This window comes from Mobula hypostoma, chromosome 5 (genome assembly GCF_963921235.1).
Source record: "Mobula hypostoma chromosome 5, sMobHyp1.1, whole genome shotgun sequence".
NCBI lineage: Eukaryota > Metazoa > Chordata > Chondrichthyes > Myliobatiformes > Myliobatidae > Mobula > Mobula hypostoma.
Window position 1 is genome coordinate 47098820 of NC_086101.1, and position 24912 is coordinate 47123731.

At 41.0% G+C, this 24912-nt stretch overlaps 1 protein-coding gene across 5 annotated transcripts in view; it reads left to right on the plus strand.

The window, feature by feature from the left end:
- The window catches only part of pibf1 (progesterone immunomodulatory binding factor 1), a 180361-nt gene extending 155665 nt beyond the window's left edge, over window positions 1-24696 (plus strand). For 4 of the 5 annotated variants that reach the window (XM_063048444.1, XM_063048441.1, XM_063048442.1 and 1 more), the window contains exons 16-18: window positions 7455-7539; window positions 18294-18470; window positions 23848-24696. In XM_063048444.1, the coding sequence (XP_062904514.1) occupies window positions 7455-7539; window positions 18294-18470; window positions 23848-23901 (316 nt within the window). In that variant the 3' untranslated portion in view covers window positions 23902-24696. Of the gene's footprint in view, window positions 1-7454; window positions 7540-18293; window positions 18471-23847 lie in introns of those variants that run through there. The other variant, XM_063048445.1, reaches the window with a different exon arrangement.
- Window positions 24697-24912: the final 216 nt, after the last annotated feature.

Genomic DNA, 24912 nt, shown 5'->3' on the forward strand with positions numbered 1-24912 from the left:
TCGCTAGGTATACATGGAGAGGTGATAAATTGGATTAGACATTGGCTCAATGGAAGAAGCCAAAGAGTGGTAGTAGAGAATTGCTTCTCCGAGTGGAGGCCTGTGACTAGTGGTGTGCCACAGGGATCAGTGCTGGGTCCATTGTTATTTGTCATCTATATCAATGATCTGGATGATAATGTGGTAAATTGGATCATCAAATTTGCTGATGTTACGAAGATTGGAGGTGTAGTGGACAGTGAGGAATGTTTTCAAAGCCTGCAGAGGGACTTGGACCAGCTAGATAAATGGGCTGAAAAATGGCAGATGGAGTTTAATACAGACAAGTGTGAGGTATTGCACTTTGGAAGGACAAACCAATGTAGAACATACAGGGTAAATGGTAAGGCACTGACGAGTGCAGTAGAACAGAGGGATCTGGGAATACAGATAGAAAATTCCCTAAAAGTGGCGTCACAGGTAGATAGGGTCATAAAGAGAGCTTTTGGTACATTGGCCTTTATTAATCAAAGTATTGAGTATAAGAGCTAGAATGTTATGATGAGGTTGTATAAGGCATTGGTGAGGCCGAATCTGGAGTATTGTGTTCAGTTTTGGTCACCAAATTACAGGAAGGATATAAATAAGGTTGAAAGAGTGCAGAGAAGGTTTACAAGGATGTTGCCGGGACTTGAGAAACTGAGTTACAGCGAAAGGTTGAATAGGTTAGGACTTTATTCCCTGGAGCGTAGAAGAATGAGGGGTGATTTGATAGAGGTATATAAAATTATGATGGTATAGATAGAGTGAATGCAAGCAGGCTTTTTCCACTGAGGCAAGGGGAGAAAAAAACCAGAGGACATGGGTTAAGGGTGAGGGGGGGAAAGTTTAAAGGGAACATTGGGGGGGCTTCTTCACACAGAGAGTGGTGGGAGTATGGAATGAGCTGCCAGACGAGGTGATAAATGCGGGTTCTTTTTTAACATTTATCAATAAATTGGACAGATACATGGATGGGAGGTGTATGGAGGGATATGGTCCGTGTGCAGGTCAGTGGGACTAGGCAGAAAATAGTTCGGCACAGCCAAGAAGGGCCAAAAGGCCTGTTTCTGTGCTGTAGTTTTTCTATGGTTTCTATGATAAGCACTAACAGCTCTGTCACAATTATTGTAAACACCAGTGCTCTACAAGGCTGTGTCCTCAACCCATTACCAGTAGATTCTGCTCTAATTCCATCTACATGTTTGCGGATGATACCACCATAGGTGACTGTATGTCAAATAACATTAAATTGAAGGACAAGAGAGCCTGGTAACATAGTGTAATGACAACAAACTTCAATATCAAGAAAACAACAGATCTAATCATTGACTTCAGGCAGCAGGGGATAGTGCACATGCTCCTGTTTGCACCATTGGGGCTGAGGTTGAGAAGCTGACGGCTTCAAATTCCGAGGAGTGAGCATCATCACTACCCTATCCTGGTCCAACCACAGAGATACCATGACCAAGAAAGCTCAACAGCACCTTACTTCCTCAAGAGACTGAGGAAATTAGGCAAGTTCCCTCTGAAACTCAACAATTTTTATTGACGCACCTATCTGGATGCATCACAGCTTGGTATGGTAACTGCTCTGCATGTGACCTCAAGAAAATGCAGAATTGCAGACACAGCACAATCAATCATGGAAACCAGCCTCCTCTCCATGGACTCTGTCTATACTTCTCATTGCTTTGGTTCAAGATTAGATCCTAGACTTTCTATCAGATTGCTGACAGGTGGTAAGGATGGGCTCCCTAACCTCTGCCCCTCTGACCCTCAGTGCATGTGCCCTCCAGGGTTGCATCCTGAGTCCCCTCCTCTTCTCCCTTTCTACGACACAACTCCAATCTGCTGATCAAATTTGCAGATGACATGACATTAATTGGCCTTATTTCTAGTGGTGACGAGATAGCCTACAGAGGAAAGGCCAACACCCTGACACAGTGGTGTCAAGATAACAACCTCTCCCTCAATGTCCCAAAAAACAGAAGAGCTGATCATGTATTCCAGGAGGGATAAAGACAAACTCGCCCAGATCAACATCAATGGGACTGCAGTTGAGAGGGTGAGTAGTTTCAAGTTCATTGGTAAACACAGCACTGAAAATCTCACCTGGACTGTACACACCAGCTGTGTGGCAAAAAAATAGCGTAACAGGCATTCCACCTCAGGCGACTGAAGAAGTTCGGCATGAGCCCTCAAATCCTCAAGACCTGCTACAGGGGCACCATTGAGAGCATCCTGACTATGTGTGTCATTGCCTGGTATGGGAACTGCAGCAACCTTGATCACTGGGCACTGCAGAATGGTATGGACAGCCCAGTGCATCTGTGGATGTGAACTTCCCTCCATTGGGGACATTTACAGCAGCAGGTGTGTAAAGAAGGCCTCGAAGATCATCGGGGACACCAGTCACCCCAACCATAAACTGTTTCAGCTCCTTTCGTCTGGTAAATAGTACCGCAACATTAAAGCTAGGGCCAGCTGGCTATGGGACAACTTCTTTCTACAAGCCATGAGATTTATAAATTCACATGTCTGTGTGTTACTACGGAGTTGTAACACAAATATTTTTACTTCCTCACGTTGTGGGACGAATATAAGATTTAAATAAATTCAAGTTCAAGAACAGCTTCTGTCCCATTTTTACGACACTGTTGAAAGAAGTCTTGTACAATAAAAGGGACTCGATCTCACAATCTACTTTGTTATGATCTTGTACCTTACTGTCTACCTGCAGTGCACTTTCTCTAACTGTAATATTTTATTGTGTTACCTTGTACTATCCCAATGCACTGTTACAATAAGTTAATCTGTATGGATGATATGCAAGGCAAGTGTTTCTGTACCTCGATATTCATGACATAAACTAATTTACCAGTTTACTTTCTTCATTGAGGCAACCTTGCTGAAGCTCGTAGTATCTATTTGTATCATGTCATACTGTACTTTTAAAACCTATTTTTACATGGAATATGAGATTCATATTTCTTTCCACAAATATTATATCTGTGTTGATCAAAACATTCATTCTGCTGCCATGGTTTCAAAGTACCTGCCAGGCAAGGAGCAAGCTGTGCATGACCATAAGCGATATCTATTTACATGCACACAAATGCATATTTCAAATTTAGGTCCTGCTTGCTTATATGTCAGCTGTGAGTACTTCACACTGGTGCCCCAACTTTTTAAATTCCTCTTCAGTGTATGATGTAAAGCAATGTGTAACAAATGGCTTAATTCCACTTAAGTCATGTTTTGAGATGACCTAATTTACTTTATTGACACCTATACTTCATTCTGTATTGACACACTGTCAAATTGCTAAAAAAACCTGACATTTTGGTTGGAAGCAATCATAAACCTTTACTGTCACTCACATCTTTTAATAGCATCTGCAAGTGGATATTGTTTCTGTTGTTTGAACTTAAGCTTAAACAGGAACTTTGTGCCAGGACCTGTGAGAGTGCATAAGATGCTATAAAGTGCATATGGTGATCTGAAACTAAAATTTAAGATGATGAAATACATTGCATGGCCTGATTTCTTCCAAGTTTGTGGGATGAATTAAAAAAAGAAAGAAGGCAAATAATAATGGCAGTTTAATTATTTAATTGTATTCAGAACAACTTGTAGCCTTTCACTGCTAACTTGATCTCTGACAGTGCTTTATCTGATACAAAATCAAATCTCAATTATTTCTTATGGTGGGTCCTTCAGAAACTAAATTACGAAACTTTTTTGCATAGAAGATAGTTGAAATTTGAAACTATTTTCCACAGTTGCTGAATGATGCTCTGTCCACGTTGATTTTAAATATGAGGTTCATAGACTTCTGTTAACCAGAGAAATTAGAGTTTATGAGGAAAAAGGCAATATTAGCTTGCATATTAATCCTGATTCACTGAATATTAAAACAGGCTCACAGGGCTGAAAGGTCTTATTCCCTTCCTGTGCTAGGCCTGACAGATTCTAATGAACCATTCTTGAAGATCCTGAGATGAAAGAAGAAATAATTATTTACCATACTAATCATTTTTCACAAGACCAAGTCTGAGTTAGTGTGTGAAATGTTTTCTGTTCCAACATATGATTTGCTAAATTTTCATAGACTAGGCATGAAATCAAATGTATTTAAAATCCTCTCAGCTTAAGTAGACTACAGAGAAGTTGGTTTTTGCAAAAAGTTCATGATGAATTGCTGCTGTTTCTGTTTTTATCTGTTATCAGTAGACCTAGTTAACAAGAGTTTTATTTTAATGATCAAGAACTTCCATTTTTACCATGAGAATTGGGTGGGGGGAGAAAAGGAAATTCCCATGCTTTGATACAGCTTCCCATTTTTTATAGTCCTACACAATTGCCATACTCTAAAGCCAATGGCTGTTGGATTTAACAACATTTGGCTTCTTAAACACAAGAGGTTCTGCAGATGCTGCAAGTCCAGAGCAACACACAATGCTGGAAGAACTCTGCAGGTCAGGTGACATGTATGGAAATAAATAAACTGTTGATGTTTCAGGCCAAGGCTCTTCTACAGGACTGAGAAGGAAGGGAGAAGACATCAGAATAAAAAGATGGGGGGGGAGAGGACAGAGAACTAGCTAGAAGGTGATGGGTAAAACCAGATAGGTGAAAAAGGTAAAGGGCTGGAGAAGAAGGAATCTGATAAGAGATGAGAGTGGACCATGGGAGAAAGGGAAGAAGGAGGGGTACCAGGAGTTGGTGATAGAAGAGGTTAGAAGCCAGAGAGTGGAAAAAATTACTGGAAGGAGAAATTGATGTTCATGTCATAAGGTGGGAGGCTACCTAGACAGAATATGAGATGCTGCTCCTCCACCCTGAGAATGGCCTTAACATGGGAAAAGAGGAGGCCATGGGAATGGGGATAAGAATTAAAACGGTTGGCCACTGGGAAATTCTGTTTTTGGCGGATGGAGTGGAGGTGCTCCATCCACCAATCTTTGATGTTTGAATTTGATTCCCCAAACTGGTACTTGAAAAGCAGATATCACGGCAAATTGAATAGAAGAAGTAGTGTCTTGGACATAAACTGTCCTCCACAAAATCTTAAATGAATTGTGAATTTCAGTGTCAATACCCTTGAATATAAACACTTCACCCGTGGTAAAACTGTTACTATATACTGTATATCATATCTAAAACTATATACTGTATATCTAAAACTTATGCAGATCTTTATTAGCCTCAGTTAACTTGCTAAGCATACATTGGCAATACAAAACAGCACAGAATTACTTGCTGTTGGTGGCTCTCAAAAGTACGTAGTCAAGAACAAGCTAGTAGCTTTATAATAACATTCTCCACCAAAAATAAATTTGCTCATTTTTGTTGTTAAGCCCAGAGCAGCATATATAAAGTAGCTGCTTTACATGATTTGGAGGTGGTGCCAACAAACACAGAACACTTGCATTTGGAACAAAGGTGGTAATGAGGGAGGACTAGCATCTCCAACCTCTTATTTTCTGATTTTGTTGGCAGGTTGAAATACTGGCCAGGCACCATCTATGAAGAGAAAATTAGAGTTAACATTTCAGACTGAAGATCTGAGGATCCTTAGAACAGCTCTAACTAAGGGTATTTGACCTGAAAATTCAACTCTGTTTCTCTTTGCTTGGGTGCTCCCTAGTCAGCCGTGGGTTTCCAGCATTCACACAAAAAATGCTGGTGGAACACAGCAGGCCGGGCAGCATCTATAGGAAGAGGTACAGTCAACGTTTCAGGCCGGGACCCTTCGTCAGGACTAACTGAAAGAAGAGATAGTAAGAGATTTGAAAGTAGGAGGGGGAGAGGGGGAGATCCAAAATGATAGGAGAAGACAGGAGGGGAGGGGTGAATCTAAGAGCTGGAAAGTTGATTGGCAAAAGGGATACCAGCCTGGAGAAGGGAGAGGATCATGGGATGGAAAGCCTGGGGAGAGAGAGAAGGTGGGAGGGGAGCCTGGAGGGTGGAGAGCAGGCAAGGAGTTATAGTGAGAGGGACAGAGGGAGAAAAAAAAAGGGGGGGAATAAAAAATATATATTAAATAAATAAGGGATGGGGTGTGAAGGGGAGGAGGGGCATTAACGGAAGTTAGAGAAGTCAATGTCATGCCATCAGGTTGGAGGCTACCCAGACAGAATATAAGGTGGTGTTCCTCCAACCTGAGTGTGGCGTCATCTTGACAGTAGAGGAGGCCGTGGACAGGCATATCAGAATGGAACATGGAATTAAAATGTGTGGCCACTGGGAGATCTTGCTTTCTCTGGCAGACAGAGCGTAGGTGTTCAGTGAAACAGTCTCCCAGCCTGCATCGGGTCCCGCTAATATATAGAAGGCCGCACCGGGAGCACCGGATGCAGTATATCACCCCAGCCGACTCACAGGTGAAGTGTCGCGTCACCTGGAAGGACTATCTGGGGCCCTGAATGGTAGTGAGGGAGGAAGTGTAAGGGCATGTGTAGCACTTGTTCCGCTTACAAGGATAAGTGCCGGGAGGGAGATCAGTGGGAAAGGATGGTGGGGGTGGGGGGGGTACGAATGCACAAGGGAGTCATGTAGGGAGCAATCCCTGCAGAAAGTGGGGGGGGGTAGGGAAAGATGTGCTTGGTGGTGGGATCCCGTTGGAAGTGGCGTAAGTTATGGAGAATTATATGTTGGATCCGGAGGCTGGTGGGGTGGTAGGTAAGGACAGGGGTAACCTTATTCCTAGTGGGGTGGCGGGAGGATGGGGTGAGAGCAGATATGCGTGAAATGGGAGAGAAGCGTTTGAGCAGCATTGTTTTTTTTGCTGATTTCCGGCATCTGCAATTTTTAGTTTTCAAATACTGATGGGCTGCACTACTGCTCAGTCTGACGAGTAAACTTCTGTGATCATCCAGGTTAATTTCTAAACTGCGAAGCTGGAGATGCATAGGGTGTTTACTTCTGAGCCACAGCCAATAGCTCTAAACCCAGTAACCACTGCCACTTCTACAGCTCTGTCGGTTCTTATTGAATTTGCTTGCAATTGCTGGGTAAATGCAGATGCTAGGAAGTGCTGAAAAATATCAAGGGGATCAATAAGACATTTTGTGTGTGTTTCCATCATTCTGGTGTCAAAACCATTGTGGTTCAGCAGTATGTACTTGTTCCTATTACATAATTATGAAAACCTTCAAACTCTGCTTCTGTGACTTCAATATTCAAAACTCCTGCCACAATACCAACTTCTAGCAGTTGGTATTAAATTATCATTCATCAAATGCATTTGTCCTTGCATAAAGATAAGCTTTAACTATAAAAATACTTGTAAATTTAGTGTTCCAGTTTTAATCGTTACAGCAACTTTTTGATTCCTACAAGGAGTTGTTGGAACATTAATTGAAAAGTAACCTTTGTTTAATGAGACATGATAACCTTCCAATATTAAAGAGAACTTATTTTCCTTTCAGTCAGTTAAAAAAAGAAAAAACAGCTTTACTTCGCCTGAAGAACCAAATGTCAGCAGATCTGGAGAGACTCTTAAATCAGAGAGAGGTAATATTTCTCTGTTTAGTTATTTTCAAATTGGGGAACAGCTTTTCTCCCTCCGCCTCAGATTTCTGAAAGGTTCATGAAAGATACCTCTTTATTCCTCTTTTTCCACTACTTATTTCTGTAATTTATAATAATTTTATGTCTCTGCACTGTACTGCTGCTGCAAAACAAATTTCATGTCATCTAAGCCAGTGGTAATAAATCTGATTCTGATGCCTACAATTAAAAGGCTTCATTTTTGTGATTACTACTTAAAAATGTTGGCTAAGTGCACCCTAACCTTCAAGATTCTTAAGATATTAATTATCACTCCTTTTCCTATAAATGTATGCTTCATACCACAGTAAGTGCATCAGAGACAAAAACTACCAAGGCATTGGTTGGTTTAAGCTTCCTACATTTAAAAGGTATCAGAACATAGTCACCAGAGTTTCCATGGACCTTTGAAATCCAAATATTTAACCACAATGTGCATTTAATTTAAAATCCTGGGGAATCTAAGTTTGTTTTTCTAATATCATAAAGGAACAGTGGAGCTGCTTTAGGGAAGGATCTTGCTATAACTTTACTAACACTTGTTTCTTCGAAAACAATGCTCGATGCACTACCAGGAAAATTAGAGGTTAAAAGCTTAGGTTAGTTATGTCAAATGCTCAGTGAAGTACAATGGTTTGCAAGCTGTTGGAATCGTAGAAATATATCTTAAAGGGTAAGTGAATTTAGCAGGGTTTATATTAAGAACTATACTGGAATGTCTGTTCTCAATTTTTATGCTAAATGACTGGGTTGGTATTGAAACCACAACCTCATGACTCAAAGAAAGGGTGCCACCAACCGTGCTACAAGTGACTGATGATATTATGCAATGAAATCAGCTTCTAAAACCAAAAAAAGGAATAATACATACTTTATTCAAAGGCACAGGGGAATTACATCTGCTGATATGTGGTGTGTTGGATCACCTCTACTTCAGCATGAAAACTTGAAAGCCATTGTAAGAATCCATGTCTCCAAATCACTTTACAGTCATTACTGTCAGAGTAAATTACTGCCAAAAGTTAGTACTAAACTGGTTATTCTAAAATGGGCATTCTTACTGCTTTGTTTGAATGGGAATAGGGGATGCTATTTAGCTTATTGATACATTAATAAGTTCAACTGAAATACTTCAGAACCAAACAGACTAATGAAATCAATTGTAGGGGTCAGCCTGCTTGTGTCACTTGAAGATCTCAGCAGAAGTATTGGCCCATGGTATCTCCAGATGTCTGGTTAATGAGATTCAGCTGGCATGAAATTTGGCAGAGGGCCCACAGAGCATAGCTGGAGTGTTTGGCAACTTGATCTTTCCTACTATTTTTACCTTACAAACCACCAAATCTTCAAATTGTGCAAGGCTTTGTAAACTTTTCTGTGCTTAAAGTTTAAATCTTTGTGCTGTATTTGTGGCAGCTTACATTATATTCTTTGATCATTCATTGATTTAGCATATGAAAACATATAGTTTAAATCCTAAAACATTTTTCCCCTATGAATTTCCTTGCAGTACTTTTATATTTCGGTCTGAACCTCAACAAGATCTACTGTGTTGCTTTCCAGAACAGCTGCACTGTGCTGACAGCTTTTTATATACCCATCACTAAAAGCCTGGTCACTTACACAGATCAAAGCACTGATTGACCAATTCCAACTTAGCTGTTTTTAAGCTTTGCCATTAATCCTGAATCTTGAGTGTTTTTATGGTGCATGTTCTTATGTAGAAATTACAGAAGTTTTGATAATTTTAAGAGGATCTATTTTACTATTGTTTCGTACTAATGAATAAATAATGCATATCCTTCAGAGCCGTAACAAACCAGACTCTCTCTAACAAAAATATCAGATATCAAATACTTCATTGAAAAGAAAACTACAGTATATTATATAGAAAACAAAGTTAGATTTTTTTTAGTGATTTTAAGTATTTCATTTCCTCCTTGAGCAGACAAAACAGATTGCCTTGTCAGTTTTCAGGAGGAAAATGACAAGGCAGTCTGTTTTGTCTGCCATTTGTATATTTTACACGTGTGAATGAAAATGGGGAGAACCAAACTTTCAGAGTTTTCAGTGTCATTTTTGATCCCAAGGTGAGCTTTAGACTACATGATTAAGCCACCATCGCTGGCAAGGTCATCTTCCACCCCGATTACAATGCCAGATCTACTCTTACTCAGAAATTCTGCTGCTAAAACTCTCATCAAAGTCTTTGTCGCTTATTGAATTCTTTGTTGCCTATAGAATTAACTATTTCAATAAGTTTCTGGCTGGATACCCTTTCCCTGTACCATGAGCCTGAGGTACTTAAAAACTCTGTTCTCAGTGCCCCATCTCATAAGACCATAAGACAAAGGAGCAGAAGTCGGCCATTCGGCCCATTGATTCTGCTCCACCATTTTTTCATGAGCTGATCCATTCTCCCATTTAGTCCCACTCCCCTACCTTCTCACCATAACCTTTGATGCCCTGGCTACTCAGATGCCTATCAGTCTCTGCCTTAAATACACCCAATGACTTGGCCTCCACTGCTGCCCGTGGCAACAAATTCCATAGATTCACCACCCTCTGGCTAAAAAAATTTTTTCGCATCTCTGTTCTGAATGGGCGCCCTTCAATCCTTAAGTCATGCCCTCTCATACTAGACTCCCCCATCATGGGAAACAACCTTGCCACATTCACTCTCCATGCCTTTAAACATTTGAAATGTTTCTATGAGGTCTCCCCTCATTCTTCTAAACTCCAAGGAATACAGTCTAAGAGTGGACAAATGTTCCTCATATGTTAACCCTCTCATTCCCGGAATCATTCTAGTGAATCTTCTCTGTACCCTCTCCAACGTCAGCACATCCTTTCTTAAATAAGGAGACCAAAACTGCCCACAGTACTCCAAGTGAGGTCTCATCAACGCCTTATAGAGCCTCAACATCACATCCCTGCTCCTATACTCTATTTCTCTAGAAATGAATGCCAATATTGCATTCGCCTTCTTCACCACTGACTCAACCTGGAGGTTAACTTTAAGGGTATCCTGTACGAGGACTCCCAAGTCCCGTTGCATCTCAGAACTTTGAATTCTTTCCCCATTTAAATAATAGTCTGCCCGTTTATTTCTTCCGCCAAAGTGCATAACCATACACTTTCCAACATTGTATTTCATTTGCCACTTCTTTGCCCATTCTTCCAATCTATCCAAGTCTCTCTGCAAACTCTCTGTTTCCTCAGTACTACCGGCCCTTCCGCCTATCTTCGTATCATCAGCAAACTTAGACACAAATCCATGTATTCCATAATCCAAATCGTTGATGTACAATGTAAAAAGAAGTGGCCCCAGCACGGACCCCTGTGGAACACCACTGGTAACCGGCAGCCAACCAGAATAGGATCCCTTTATTCCCACTGTCTGTTTCCTGCCAATCAGCCAACACTCTATCCACATATGTAACTTTCCCGTAATTCCATGGGCTCTTATCTTGTTAAGTAGCCTCATGTGTGGCACCTTGTCAAAGGCCTTCTGAAAATCCAAGTATACAACATCCACTGTATCTCCCTTGTCTAGCCTACTGGTAATTTCCTCAAAAAATTATAATAGGTTTGTCAGGCAGGATTTTCCTTTAAGGAACCCATGCTGAGTTCTGCCTATCTTGTCATATGCCTCCAGGTACTCTGTAACCTCATCCTTGACAATCGACTCCAACAACTTCCCAACCACCGATGTCAAGCTAACAGGTCTATAATTTCCTTTTTTCTTCCTTGCCCCCTTCTTAAATAGCGGAGTGACATTTGCAATCTTCCAGTCCTCCGGAACCATGCCAGAATCTATCGACTTTTGAAAGATCATCGCTAATGCCTCCGCATTCTCCACAGCTACTTCCTTCAGAACATGAGGGTGCATTCCATCTGGTCCGGGAGACTTATCTACCTTTAGACTATTCAGCTTCCTGAGTACTTTCTCTGTCGTAATTGTGACTGCGCACACTTCTCTTCTCTGCCACCCTTGAGTGTCCGGTATACTGCTGATGTCTTTCTCAGTGAAGACTGATGCAAAATACTCATTCAGTTTCTCCGCCATCTCCTTATCTCCCGTTACAGTTTCTCCAGCATCATTTTCTATCGGTCCTATATCTACTCTCACCTGTCTTTTACACTTTATACTTGAAAAAGCTTTCAGTATCCTCTTTGATATTATTTGCTAGCTTCCTTTCATAGTTAATCTTTTCTCTCTTAATGACCTTCTTAGTTTCCTTTTGTAAGCTTTTAAAAACTTCCCAATCCTCTGTCTTCCCACTAATTTTTGCTTCCTTGTACGCCCTCTCCTTTGCTTTAACTTTGGCTTTGATTTCTTTTGTCAACCACGGTTGCATCCTTTTTCCATTCGAAAATTTCTTCTTTTTTTGGAATATACCTGTCTTGCACCTTCCTCACTTCTCGCATAAACTCCAGCCACTGTTGCTCTGCCGTCCTTCCCATCAGTGTCCCTTTCCAGTCAACTTTGGCCAGTTCCTCTCTCATGCCACGATAATTTCCTTTACTCCATTGAAATACCAACACATCAGATTTCGGCTTCTCTTTTTCAGATTTCACTGTGAACTCAATCATGTTATGATCACTGCCTCCTAAGGGTTTCTTCACCTCAATCTCTCTAATCACCTCCGGTTCATTACACAATACCCAATCCAGTACAGCCGATCCCCTAGTGGCTCAACAACAAGCTGTCCTAAAAAGCCATCTCGCAGACATTCTACAAATTCTCTCTCTTGAGATCCTGTGCCGACCTGATTTTCCCAATCCACTCGCATGTTAAAATCCCCCACAATTATCATAACACTGCCCTTCTGACAAACCTTTTTTATTTCCTGTTGTAATTTGTAGTCCACATCACTGCAGCTGTTTGAAGGCCTGTATATAACTGCCATCAGGGTCCTTTTACCCCTGCAATTTCTTTGCTCAACCCATAAAGATTCTGCACCTTCCGATCCTATGTCACCTCATTCTAATGATTTAATATCATTTCTTACGAATAAAGCCACACCTCCCCCTCTCCCTACATTCCTATCCTTCCGATACACCGTGTATCCTTGGACGTTCAGCTTCCAGAGACATGCATCCTTTAGCCACGTCTCAGTGATGGCCACAATATCATACCTGCCAATCTGTATCTGTACAACAAGATCATCCACCTTATTTCTTATGCTGCGTACATTTAAGTATAATACTTTAAGACCAGTATTTGGTACTTTTCACTTTGATTTCACTGCAACTTTATTACACTGCAACTCATCCCAGTGGCTACAAATTTGCCCCATCACCTGCCTGTCTTTCCTGACATCTTTACTGCTCACTACCTCAGATTTATTTCTGTTTTCCCCTTCCTCCGCTCTGTCATTCCGGTTCCCATCCCCCTGCCAAATTAGTTTAAACCCTCCCTAACAGCTCTATTAAACCTTCCCGCCAGGATATTGGTCCCCTTCGGGTTCAGGTGTAACCTGTCCATTTTGAACAGGTCATACTTCCCCCAGAAGAGATCCCAATTATCCAAGAATCTGAAGCCCTGCCCCCTGCACCAGTCTCTCAGCCACGCATTCATCTGCCTGATCCTACTATTCTTGCCCTTGCTAGCACGTGGCACAGGTAGCAATCCCGAGATTACTACCCTGAAGGTCCTGCTTCTCAGCTTCCTTCCTAACTCCCGGAAATCTCTTCAGGACCTTCTTCCTTATCGTATCTATGTCATTGGTACCAACATGTACCAAGACAACTGGCTGCTCGCCCTCTCCCTTCAGAATATTCTGGACCCGATCCGAGACATCCCGTACCCTGGCACCTGGGAGGCAACACACCATGCAGGTATCTCAATCGGGCTCACAGAATCTCCTGTCCATTCCCCTGACTATGGAATCCCCTATGACTACCACATTCCTCTTCTCCCTCCTTCCCTCCTGCACAACAGCGCCAGGCTCAGTGCCAGAGATCCGGTCACCGTGGGCATCCCCTGTCAGGTGCTCTCCACTATCCAGGCATTTTCCTTCCCTCTCCTGACAGTCACCCAATTTTCTGACCCCTGTAGCCTAGGCATGACTACCTCCCTGTAGCTCCTGTCTATCACCTCTTCACTTTCCCTGATAAGGAGTAGGTCATCAAGCTGCAGCTCCAGATCCCTAACACGGTCTCTGAGGAGCTGCATCTCAGTGCACCTGGCGCAGATGTGGCCATCAGGGAGGCTGGAGGTCTCCCAGGATTCCCACATCTGACACCCTGAACAAAGCACTAACCCTGCAGGCATGCTACCTAATTCTACAGGAATGAAACAGGAAAAATAAGTCTACTCACCCACTTACCTCTCCAAACAGACGAATTTTTTAAACCTTTACCCCGTACCGTTAGCTGTGTGAGCCCTGCTGTCCCTGTCTGTCCGGGCGGATTTGGCAAGGGCGGAAAGGAAAGAGTGTTGGTGCTTCGCTCTCGCTGAAGCCCCGTTTACCGCCGAAGCCCGTTGAAGCCAAAGCCCTACACTCTGCTACCACTCACTCCGCTGCCCGCTCCGACAGCTGCCCACTGTATAGTGTGGTCTCCTTTTTAAACTCTCTGCGCTGTCCTGTTACGTCACGCGCCTGCGCAGTCTCGCCCTTCTTGCACTCGAAGAAGTTTTTTTTAAAAAAACTGCCTTCCTTCAGAATTCAGCTCCCACGCTGCTCTGTTGTCATGATCCAAAATATGATATGAAATTGTTTTTTGATGGCTTGCCCTGCAAATACATTAAATCTCTATAAATTACAAAACAAACAAATAGTACAAAACAAAAAGGAATAACCAGAGTGTTCATGGACCACTCAGAAATCCGATGGTGGAAGGGAAGAAGTTGTTCCTAAATTGTATGGTCTTCAGGTTTCTGTACCTCCTTCCTGAGAAGAGGGCATATCCCAGTTGCTGGAGGGTCTTGCTGATGGATGCCACCTTCTTGAGGCACTGTCCTTGAAGGGGGAGAGAGTTTTGCCTGTGATGAAACTGGCTAAGTCTACAACCTTCAGCCTCTTGTGATCCTGTGCATTGGAGCCTCCATACCAGCAGCCAGCCAGAATGCTCGCCACCATACATCTTTAGAAGTTTGCACTAATATTTGGTAACATTACAGCTCTCCTCAAACTCCTGTTGGCGTACCTTCCTTGTAATTGCATCAGTGTGTTGACCCCAGATTAGATCCCTTGAGATGTTGACACCCAGGAAGTTAAAGCTGCTTATCCTTTCCACCACTGATCCTTCAGTGGAGACTGGTGTGCATTCTCCTGACTTTCTCTTCTCTGAAGTTCACATCAATTCCTTGGTCTTGCTAACATTGAGTATGAAGTTGTAACTCATCACTCCAAAATAATTTCATTGATACGTCAATCCAAAAGGCTGGAATAGCGGGTTTCTCGGGATGCCTTGAACATACTCGTGTCATATGGCATCAAATCCAGATGGCTAAGAAAGAAAGAAAGGATCTGCACGTCTTTTTCTTCGACCTGGCCAACGCCTATGGATCAGTTCCTCATTCCCTACTGTGGACTGCTTTTGAATTCTTTCAGGTGCTTGCAACAATAACAAATCTGGTAAAACACTACTTCCAGGATCTGCAAGTCTGTCTCACAACATCAGACTTCACCACAGCGTGGCAACCACTGGAAGTAGGCATCATGGCGGGGTGCACCGTCTCCCCATTGGCCTTCACTATAGCAATGGAGCTCATTATCAGAGCCTCAAAATGGGTTGCGGGAGGAAAAGGGCTACAGCTTGGTCAACGGTTACCACCAACATGAGCCTATATGGATGATATAATGATATTGACGACAACTGCCCCCTGCACCAAGAGACTTCTGGAAAAGCGTCATCAAAACATCACATGGGCGAGGATGAAGATCATGCCCAGCAAGTGCAGAAGCATCTCCATTGTCAAAGGTCAAGTCACGGATAGAAGATTTCAGATTGACGGGACACCTGTCCCAACTGTTTCAGAAATGCCAGTGCAGAGCTTGGGCCAATGGTATGATGCTAAGCTGAAGGACACTGAGCAGTTTGAACAACTCAAAAAGGATACCATCATGTACATAGCTCGCATCAACAAGACCTTGCTGCCAGGAAAACTCAAGCTGTGGTGCTTCCAGTTCGGCATACTCCCAAGACTCACGTGGCCTTTAACAGTGTATGAAATCCCCATCAGCAAGGTTGAAAAGCTCGAAAGAATGATCAGCACACATGTAAAACAGTGGCTTCGACTTCCACGATGCTTAAGTCCTGTTGGACTGTACGGGAACGGCAAATTAGAATTACCAATTGCAAGTCTTGTGGAAGAATTCAAATGCACCAAAGCAAGGTTGGTCATGACCCTCACTGAATCTGAAGATACTGTTATTCGAACAGTGGCCCCCTGTGTGGTAACGGGGAGGAAGTGGACCCCAACTGAAGCCGTTCAGAGTGCTAAGCCTGCTCTTCACTTCAGGGATGTGGTTGGCCAAGTCCAACATGGGAGAGCCGGGCTCGGGCTTGTCCCAAAGGCTCCTCAATGGCACAAGGCAATATCAGTGCAGAAGAGATGACTTGTGATGGAGGAGTTGAGAAGACAGGAGGAGGCAGAGCGATAAGCCAAGGCCGTCTCAATGGCCAGGCAGGGCCAATGGACTAATTGGGAGAGCCTGGAAAAGAGGAAATTTAGCTGGCGTGACTTTCTGGCGTGACATCTGGGAGATGGAGGGATCTCGGCTAAGTTTTGTCATCTGAGCCACTTATGACCTCCTACTCTCACCCCACAACCTGAACCAGTGGTGGGGAGAAGACCCTGCTTCTCTCTTTGTCAAGCACCTGGATCACTAAGGTACATATTAACAGAATGCACCACGAGCCTCACCCAGGAGCGGTACACTTGGCGGCATAACCAAGTTCTCAGACAGCTGGCATCAATCTTGGAACAGAGGCGAATCACCATAAATGCCCTCCCACTAACATCAGCAGGAAATGTCTACATCACACGATTTGTACCAGCAGGCCAACCTCCAGAGCACCATATAACATCAAAAGATGTAAGCATTCTGCAGGTTGCTCAGGATTGGAAAATGGACGTTGGCTTGGAAAAAAAAGCTTGTGTTTCCCCCAGACATTGTGGCTACAGCATTCCGGCCAGACATGGTCCTGTGGTCCACAACGGCCAAGCTGGCATATGTTGTGGAATTGACAGTACCATGGGAAGATGGTGTTGAAGAAGCTTATGAGAGGAAAAAGACCAAGTACTCTGAACTGGCAACTGTAGCTGCCCAGAATGGCTGGAAGACCAAGATTTTCCCTGTGGAAGTGGGATGCAGGGGATTCGTTGCTACATCTATGACCGGTCTATTGAAGAAGATGGGGGTGAGGAGTCACTCCCTCCAACAAGCAATCAAGTCCTTGTCAAATGCAGCAGAAGAAAACAGCAATTGGATTTGGATTAAAAGGAAAGACAACAACTGGGCTGCAAGATGAAGACAGGAGGGTATGGAACTGAGGGGGGTGTATCTGGGTCACCAGGTAGCACCATTGAGCCCTCTGGAGACGTCGTGGGCTTATCAACGAAACGTTAAAGAAGGAAGGTGCCCACCTGATGACCCCGATGATGTACCTACCCTCCCTCCTTGTCACCACTCCAAACCCACTGCCTACATCGAGAGTGCCAACTTACCATAGGGATTGAAACATCAAGTCCTAGTAGCTCTACTGCTCTCTGACTTGCATTGGCTTCTGGTTCATGAATGCCTTTTTTTTTGTTGTTAGCATTCATAATCCTTATTTTCAAATTGCACCTTGGTCTCATCCTTCCCTAACTTGTGTCCTCACTCATCTCTGTAATACCCCAAAAACTGTTTTCTTCTAATTCTAGCACCAGTTATCTCCAAGTTTAATTGATCCACCACTGGCATCTATGCTGTCAATTGCCAGGTTCTTAAACTGGAAATCCCCTCCTTTAACTTCTCCACTTCCAATCTACTCTTTCTACATTTAGGTTTTTGGATTCTGTGCTAATATCTCTCATTATGATTTGGTATGATTTACTGAACTTGGGTGGATAACCTCGTGTCTGAGTATTATTTACTTACTTACTTGTATTTACACAGATTGTCTTCTTTTACACTTTGGTTGTCTATCAGTCTTCGCGTAGTTTGTCACTGACTGTTGTATTTCTTTGTTCTACTGTGAATGCCTGCAAGGAAATAAAGTACATGTACTTTGATAATAAATTTGCCTTGAACTTTTGAACTTTGTATAGTATTTCTTTTTCATTAACACTTCTCCAAAATTCTTTGAGTATTTGAGTGTTTTTACATTCAAACAGTTATACAAGTAGGAACACTTGTTGGATGTCACTCAAATTGGGCAAATCTGTCCACGTGCATTAATTGAGGTGGTGGTAACTGAGTCAACTCAGCTGTAGGACAGAGCTGCAAATATTGTTTGGAGTTTGGGGAAATGTCTATTCTCAGTGAATTATAAAAATCAGTAACTTTATTTTGGTCACTTGGTGATAAAAGCCACAAATGTTGGCCTGTCTAAAATTAATTAATAAATAGTACAAAGTGTATTATTTCATTTAATTGCTAAGGCAAACGTGCAAAAATAAATTAGCAGTAACTAGCAATAAAACTTCACAGGCAGCAGAACAGTTTGTGACTTTATCTGTTTACAACTTATTTCATTATCAGTCTTGTTTTATTTTGCAGGAATTGGCAGTAATGAAGCAGGTTGTGATAAATTTGCGTAACAAACAGAGTGACAGTGGTTTACCAGGCACCCAGCATGAAGACAAAACCAATCCTGTTCCATATACATCAAAATTATCTCTCAGTGTTCCCCCAGATGAGGATGAAAACGTCTACAAACCAAAACCAACATTGTTTGTAAGTTATCTTGCTAGAAACAAATAATTAAGATGAAGACATACTTAACTATTTTGATATGCTAGAGAAATACGTAATATAGGAAAAGCAGCAGGTAACTGCTGACACTAATTCTGACATCCAGTCATCACCAATCTCCATATTTCCATTATGTTCTTCAAGCCATGTCCTTATTGAACAAAATCTACTGATTTCAATCTTTAAAATTTTATTAACAGTCTTTATATTTCCAACTAGTGATCAATCTTTTCTCACATTCTGGAACATCATTTATCTTGGCTACTTTTAGCAACATATTTCAAAATTATCAATAAAATGTTGTTTTCTTGTAGAGATTTTTAATTTATAGAGCTTTTCAATAGTATGATTTATTTCTTACGTAAAGGGAAACTACAGATATACTAGGAGCAATGAAAATATATTCTAATGCTGCAGTGAGCTTTTGCTCCATGATTAAGGAAATATTAGAGTTTGCAAGAAGCTATTATCACTGCCTGTCATCATTGTGGAGTCAGCTTCCAATATTGCCAAGCACTTAATTTACATGTGATGTGATTCAGACACCATCTCTATGAGAAATGATTGTGCTGCCTCAGACATTACATAGTTGCTCAAAAAGGGTAAAAGGATGTCACTGGGCCCGGAATTAGAGCATGTGAAGTGAATCACATGCCACAATGGATTTAGTTTTATAAAACTTTGTAATTTCACGCTGTGATAATTGACCCATCAAACTGTGGTACGACTGCAGATAGGTGGGCATTTTCTAAAATAACAACACAGTTTCAGCCAAAAATGAAATACACTGTATGTAAATGTGTTTTTTGACATCAGTAAATATGTATAATAGTCATAGTCCTAGTCATACTTTATTGATCCCAGGGGGAAATTGGTTTTCGTTACAGTTGCACCATAAATAATAAATAGTAATAGAACCATAAATAGTTAAATAGTAATATGTAAATTATGCCAGTAAATTATGAAATAAGTCCAGGACCAGCCTATCGGCACAGGGTGTCTGACCCTCCAAGGGAGGAGTTGTAAAGTTTAAAGTTTAATATGTAGAATTTTGCATGTGTCAGCATCTAACATTTGGGTTACAGGCAATTTACTGAAGGGTAGGAAAGTCACGCATACATAGATTCACTGAAGTCATCAAGTTAAAGGGTCTGACGATATGAAGTATCCTGCACTAATACTTATTTAGCAGTCCACTTACATATGCAGCGGATGCTGGTTAATTATGCTATTGGTTAATCAGGGCAGCTGCTTATTTGGAACAACTTTTCTACCACCACTACTACTACTACTACTACTACATCAACTCAGGCCTAGAGGGCCGGCTTCGGGCACGATGACAGACTCTCCACTTCTCCCTCTCCCTCATCAGTGTGTTCAGTTCATCTACATTAGCCACGCCGCTGTCTTCCAGGAGCATGTTGACCATAGTCTTGGGAGGGCGCCCAGGTTCATCCTCCCATGCTTGGGCTCCCATATGATGACTAGGCTGGCAGGTAGCTCGGGGTGGCGAAGACGGTGCCCCGCTAGTTGCAGTCTTCTCGCCTTGATTTTAGTGGTGAGCATCAATAGGTGGTCAGAGAGTTCGACGTTCGTCATGTGCTGTTGCCAACTAACGTCAAGAGCCATCCGGAGCATTCGTGTATAGCAACCATCTAGAGACTTTTGGTGAGTGTCCACGTCTCGCATCCGTACGTGAGAATGGACTATGACTGCTATGAAGATACTCTTTTTAAGCCCTCTGGTCAGGTTCGACTTCCAGATTTCCTTCATGTCGTTCATAGCCCTCCACGCCAGCACCTTCTGTATCTTTATGTCCTTCTCCGAACTCATCATTCTTGACCCAAGGTACTTGTAGTCAAAGACTTTCTTAATGTTATCATTCTTTACGGTCTTGAGAGTACCCTCGTCGCAATTAAACGCCATGTACTCTGTCTTTTTAACGTTTAGGTTAAGACCAACTTTATTGCACTCAATTTCCACTTTTGTCAGTAGCTGCTGTGCTTCCTCCATCTGGTCAGAGAGCAGGACTACGTCATCTGCAAAATCAAGATCTGTGAGCATCTTTTAGGAAACAAAAACTAATTGAGAAAAAAGCTTTGATTCCCTTCTTTTACTTGGGATGCTATGCCACTTAATTGGGACAGGAAACTGTTGTCAAAATGTTTCTAATTAGCATCAGTCACGTGCACTTATATGACTATTAGACACTACATCGTGCTTAAAGTGAAGTTTTTAAGTAGCATCAGTTGTGTGTGTTTGTGTTCAAAATGCAGTGAAATTTGTCGCTGACATTTGGTGAGAAATAAGCAGCAAGACAATTGAACTGTTTTGCTCAATGCAGTTTCAAGCATTCAGGCTTGCAGATGTCAGAAACGGCCAGGAGTGAAATTGAAATGATTTTACTACTTCAGCAAGATAGGAACTACGAAGAATTTCAGGGTATTGACAATCATCTTGAATGTTGCAATGAAAATGAAGATTTGGAGGTTGTAATTGTTGACAGCATTGTATGAAGGCAGTCCAGTATCTTCACTAGGTGTCTGCGCTGATTTTGTTCAGTTACAATCAGTCAAAAGAACACAACAGTGTACACTCGATGAATTCTTCTATTGATAACTATTAGGAACTAATACACATTTATTAGTATGTATGAGTATTACAGTGCCAGTGACTGAGTTATTGGTAGTTTTCTAATTTGTTCTGTATTTCATTTAAATACATAATGTTTTTACTGACTTAAATGGTAGAAGATCTTTTTTATATCTTTTTAACTATTTCCGTAAAACTTTTGCTAATTGGGACAGCTGCTTAATTGTGCCAAAATTTACTGGACCCAATGTGTCCCAATTAACCGGAATGCACTGTATTACAGAACTACCAAAGAAGCTGCACAAAATCTTAAAGTTAAATTGACTTATTTGAAGGAGGAGAAATCTGGTGGAAAACAAAAGTTTTGTACTTGAACTGCTAGATAGCATACTAGTAATATCAAGGTAGATTAATTCAATTTATCAATCTGAGGATGAAAGCAAAAGCAAAATACCGTGAACAGTGGAAATCCAAAATTAAAACAGTAAATTTTGTTTACAGATGGACAGCATCAGCAGAAACAGAAATAGTTAACAATTCAAGCCAAAAGGTTTTTAGAGGTTTTTTGCTCATACCAATCCTTATCTTTTGAAACAGTTAATAGAAGCACAGAATAAATTGCATACTTGTGACTTATTGGGACTGTTTTGCTTGTTCGTCGTTGTTGTTAGGTCGCATCTGGAATTTCCAGTTGGCGGACGATTTCTCTCCCTGCCGCTCTGTCCCGACGTTACTGAAACTGGACATATTGGGGAATCATTTACTTGGCAGGTTACAGCAGTGGTTTGCCTTTACTTGTTAGAATTCACAAATGCATGTAATGTTCATCCTTAAGGATACATACCTAGCTTTACTGCACATTTCACTGAAAACCATTCAGTGTTTTATTTGCCGCTGTCAATGAAAAGTCAGTATTATTTTTCTGCAATTTTTTCTACCTTGCTAGTAACTCTGCTGGAGTTGTCTATTTTGAGATACAACACGGTAACAGGTCCTTCCAACCCAAAGAACCTAATTAACTTACTGACCCGTTCGTCTTTATTTTGGAATGCCAGAGGATGTCCACACAGCAACAGGGAGAATGCACAAACTCCTTAGATAGCAGTGGAATTGAACCCAGTTCACTGGCACTGTAATAGCATTACACCAACCGCTGTGCTGCTGTGCCACCTGCCCTTATGTTGGTGACCATTCTATAGTTAAGTAGGATCACATCAAACCCTGATTATCCTTGAGAAGGTACTGTGAGCTCCCTACTTGATGACTGAGTGGCTTGTTTGGCCATTTCAGAGACAAGTTAAGAATCAAACACATTCGATGGGTTTGGCATAAATATAGCTAGACCAAGTAAAGACAGCATATTCCCTTTCCTCTATACAGTGTGATGGTACTTTCCTTGTGACTGTGGATAATGCTTGTTTATCTTCTAAATACTATTTTAGAGGATTATTTTTGAAGTAGTCATTTGGTTGCAGAGCATCAAGAATAATCCCCAGGTGTGAGTATGAGAGTGGATTAAAGTAGTGTGTAGAGAAGGAGCACACTAAAAATTTAATAATGTCTTGAGCTTGGAGGAATGTATTTCAGAGACCTGCTTAATAGCCAGAGTGCATAGCAGACCACTTGCATTTACCTGACGTGTAGTGAGGTCGGTATTACTTATAGACGCCATTTATGATTGGTTGCAATTTTAAGTTAACTGGAATATTCTGAAACAATTTTTTTTCATCACTAAAACATAAATTTCAGTATTGACATTGGAGAGAGCTTGTGTGCAACTTAAAATTGTCAGTATTAAGGGCTATGTACTGAGTCAGGGTAGTTGTAAACACAGAAACTGTAAGTCAATATGCAGCTCACTCAAAGATTTAATTATTTGTTCACTATCTAAATCAGGGTTAGTGTTAGAGTCTTGGCCATAGTTGTATTACACCCTTTTGCTTAGTGTGTGTGTGTGGGAGGGAGTGAAGAAGAAAAAGGTAAGGATATTATTAGAATGTACAAAAGTGCACAGTTGTATTTTATTTTGTAAGTCAATTTTAAAGCATATCAGTAAGATTTATTAAAGCACGATGTAACAAATTTTCTGACACTTAAGCTACCGGTATCCTTGTAGTCTGTAAACCCTGGCCTTTGAGCAACTCAGTCCAATGCGTACCTGTATGATTTATGGATGGTGGATCTGGATTGTTACTGTCTCTTGCGCCATTCAGCCTAAGAACTCCAGGCAGTAGTTAATTAAGCTCTACAAGTTAATGCTAATATTCAATATTTTTTAAGGGTTAACTTTATTTGTCACATGTACATTGAAATATGAGGTGAAACATGTCTTTTATATCAACAACCAACACAGTCTGAGGATGTGCTGGGGGCAGCCCTATAGCCTTGCAATGCTTTCAGTGCCAACATAGTTTGCCCACAATTTACTATCCTAACTCTAACCCGTATATCTTTGGATTGTGGGAGAAAATCCACACGATCACAGGGAGAATGTACAAAGTCCTGATAGGCAGCAGCAGAAATTGAACCCATATTGTCGTTCACTGGCATTGTGAAGTCGTGTGCTAACAGCTACACAAATTTTAACATGATATAAAGCCATGGGGTCCTTGAAAATTAATTTTGGAACTGCAATAATTAGCTGATCGGACTCTGACAAAAAAAGAAATCATTTGCAGTAAGTCCTCTTGAATTCAACAATTTCTTAAATTTTATCCTAGGGTATCACTTTATAGAAAATGACTTTTACTTTCTTTTTACTTTGCAGACAAACAGAGAATGTCCAGCCTGGTACACAAAGCTGAAGCAAAAAAGTACCTGATTTTTTTTTGAAGTAATATTTAAACAATTAAACATTGTGCATTTTATTATCCTACTGATTTTCTGTGACACAACCTCAAAATCAAAGATGCATTTTTCTGACTTGAGTGCTGTGAATCTAATTATATGTTGTTTTTGAACCACTAAGAGCACATTTACAGTAAATGTCCACTCTAATCTGCATTTGTGGTGTAAATGTATTCTGAATCTGGCATCATTGCCTGCTTGGCACCACAGGGAACTAGGATGAACATGATCTATGATTTCTCTTTGTTATATAGCTAGTTCAAGCCTTAAAACTCAAATTACCTTGTGCAAGATTAGTACCAAGGTAATGTCTAAACCACTTTGTCCAAACATTACATTTGTAGCGTAAATTGACCGGTGTGTACAACTGTAAGTGAAATAATTTGTCAGTGATGTTGATGTGCAGTAATTTTATTACTGTACTGGATAACTAAGTTATATTTACAATCTTGTATACATATTTGAAAAGAAAATGATAGTTTTTCATGTAATTTATAACTGGTTACTATTTTACACATGCAACACTTTAACAGCTAATTTATTTGTAATAAGTATAGTTAATGGATTAGTATTGTGCTAATCCTTTTATATTATGATAATGTTTTCTCATGTTCAACAGCTATGGGAGAGCACAAATTAAAATAATAATATTCCAAACTACAATGTTACATATAATGTTTTACTTGGTATTTCAAATTGTATGTTTGTATATGAGATGATTTGTACATGGTATTGTTTAAACCTATTAGACACTTCATATTAAAATGTATCATGCTTTTATATGCAAGTTTTCTGATTGTTTCCTCTTCATTGCAGTTTCACACATTCCTGTCAGTTTCTCTTCATATCTTTCATAATTTTTCAATTCACCCTGTAATCTTCTAAGTTTAATTAATCATTACTAGTTTAATTATTAAATTCAAGAATCTTTTCTCTGTTCATTAATTGAGTATAAGCATCTTATTGATGTCTATACCCTATGAAT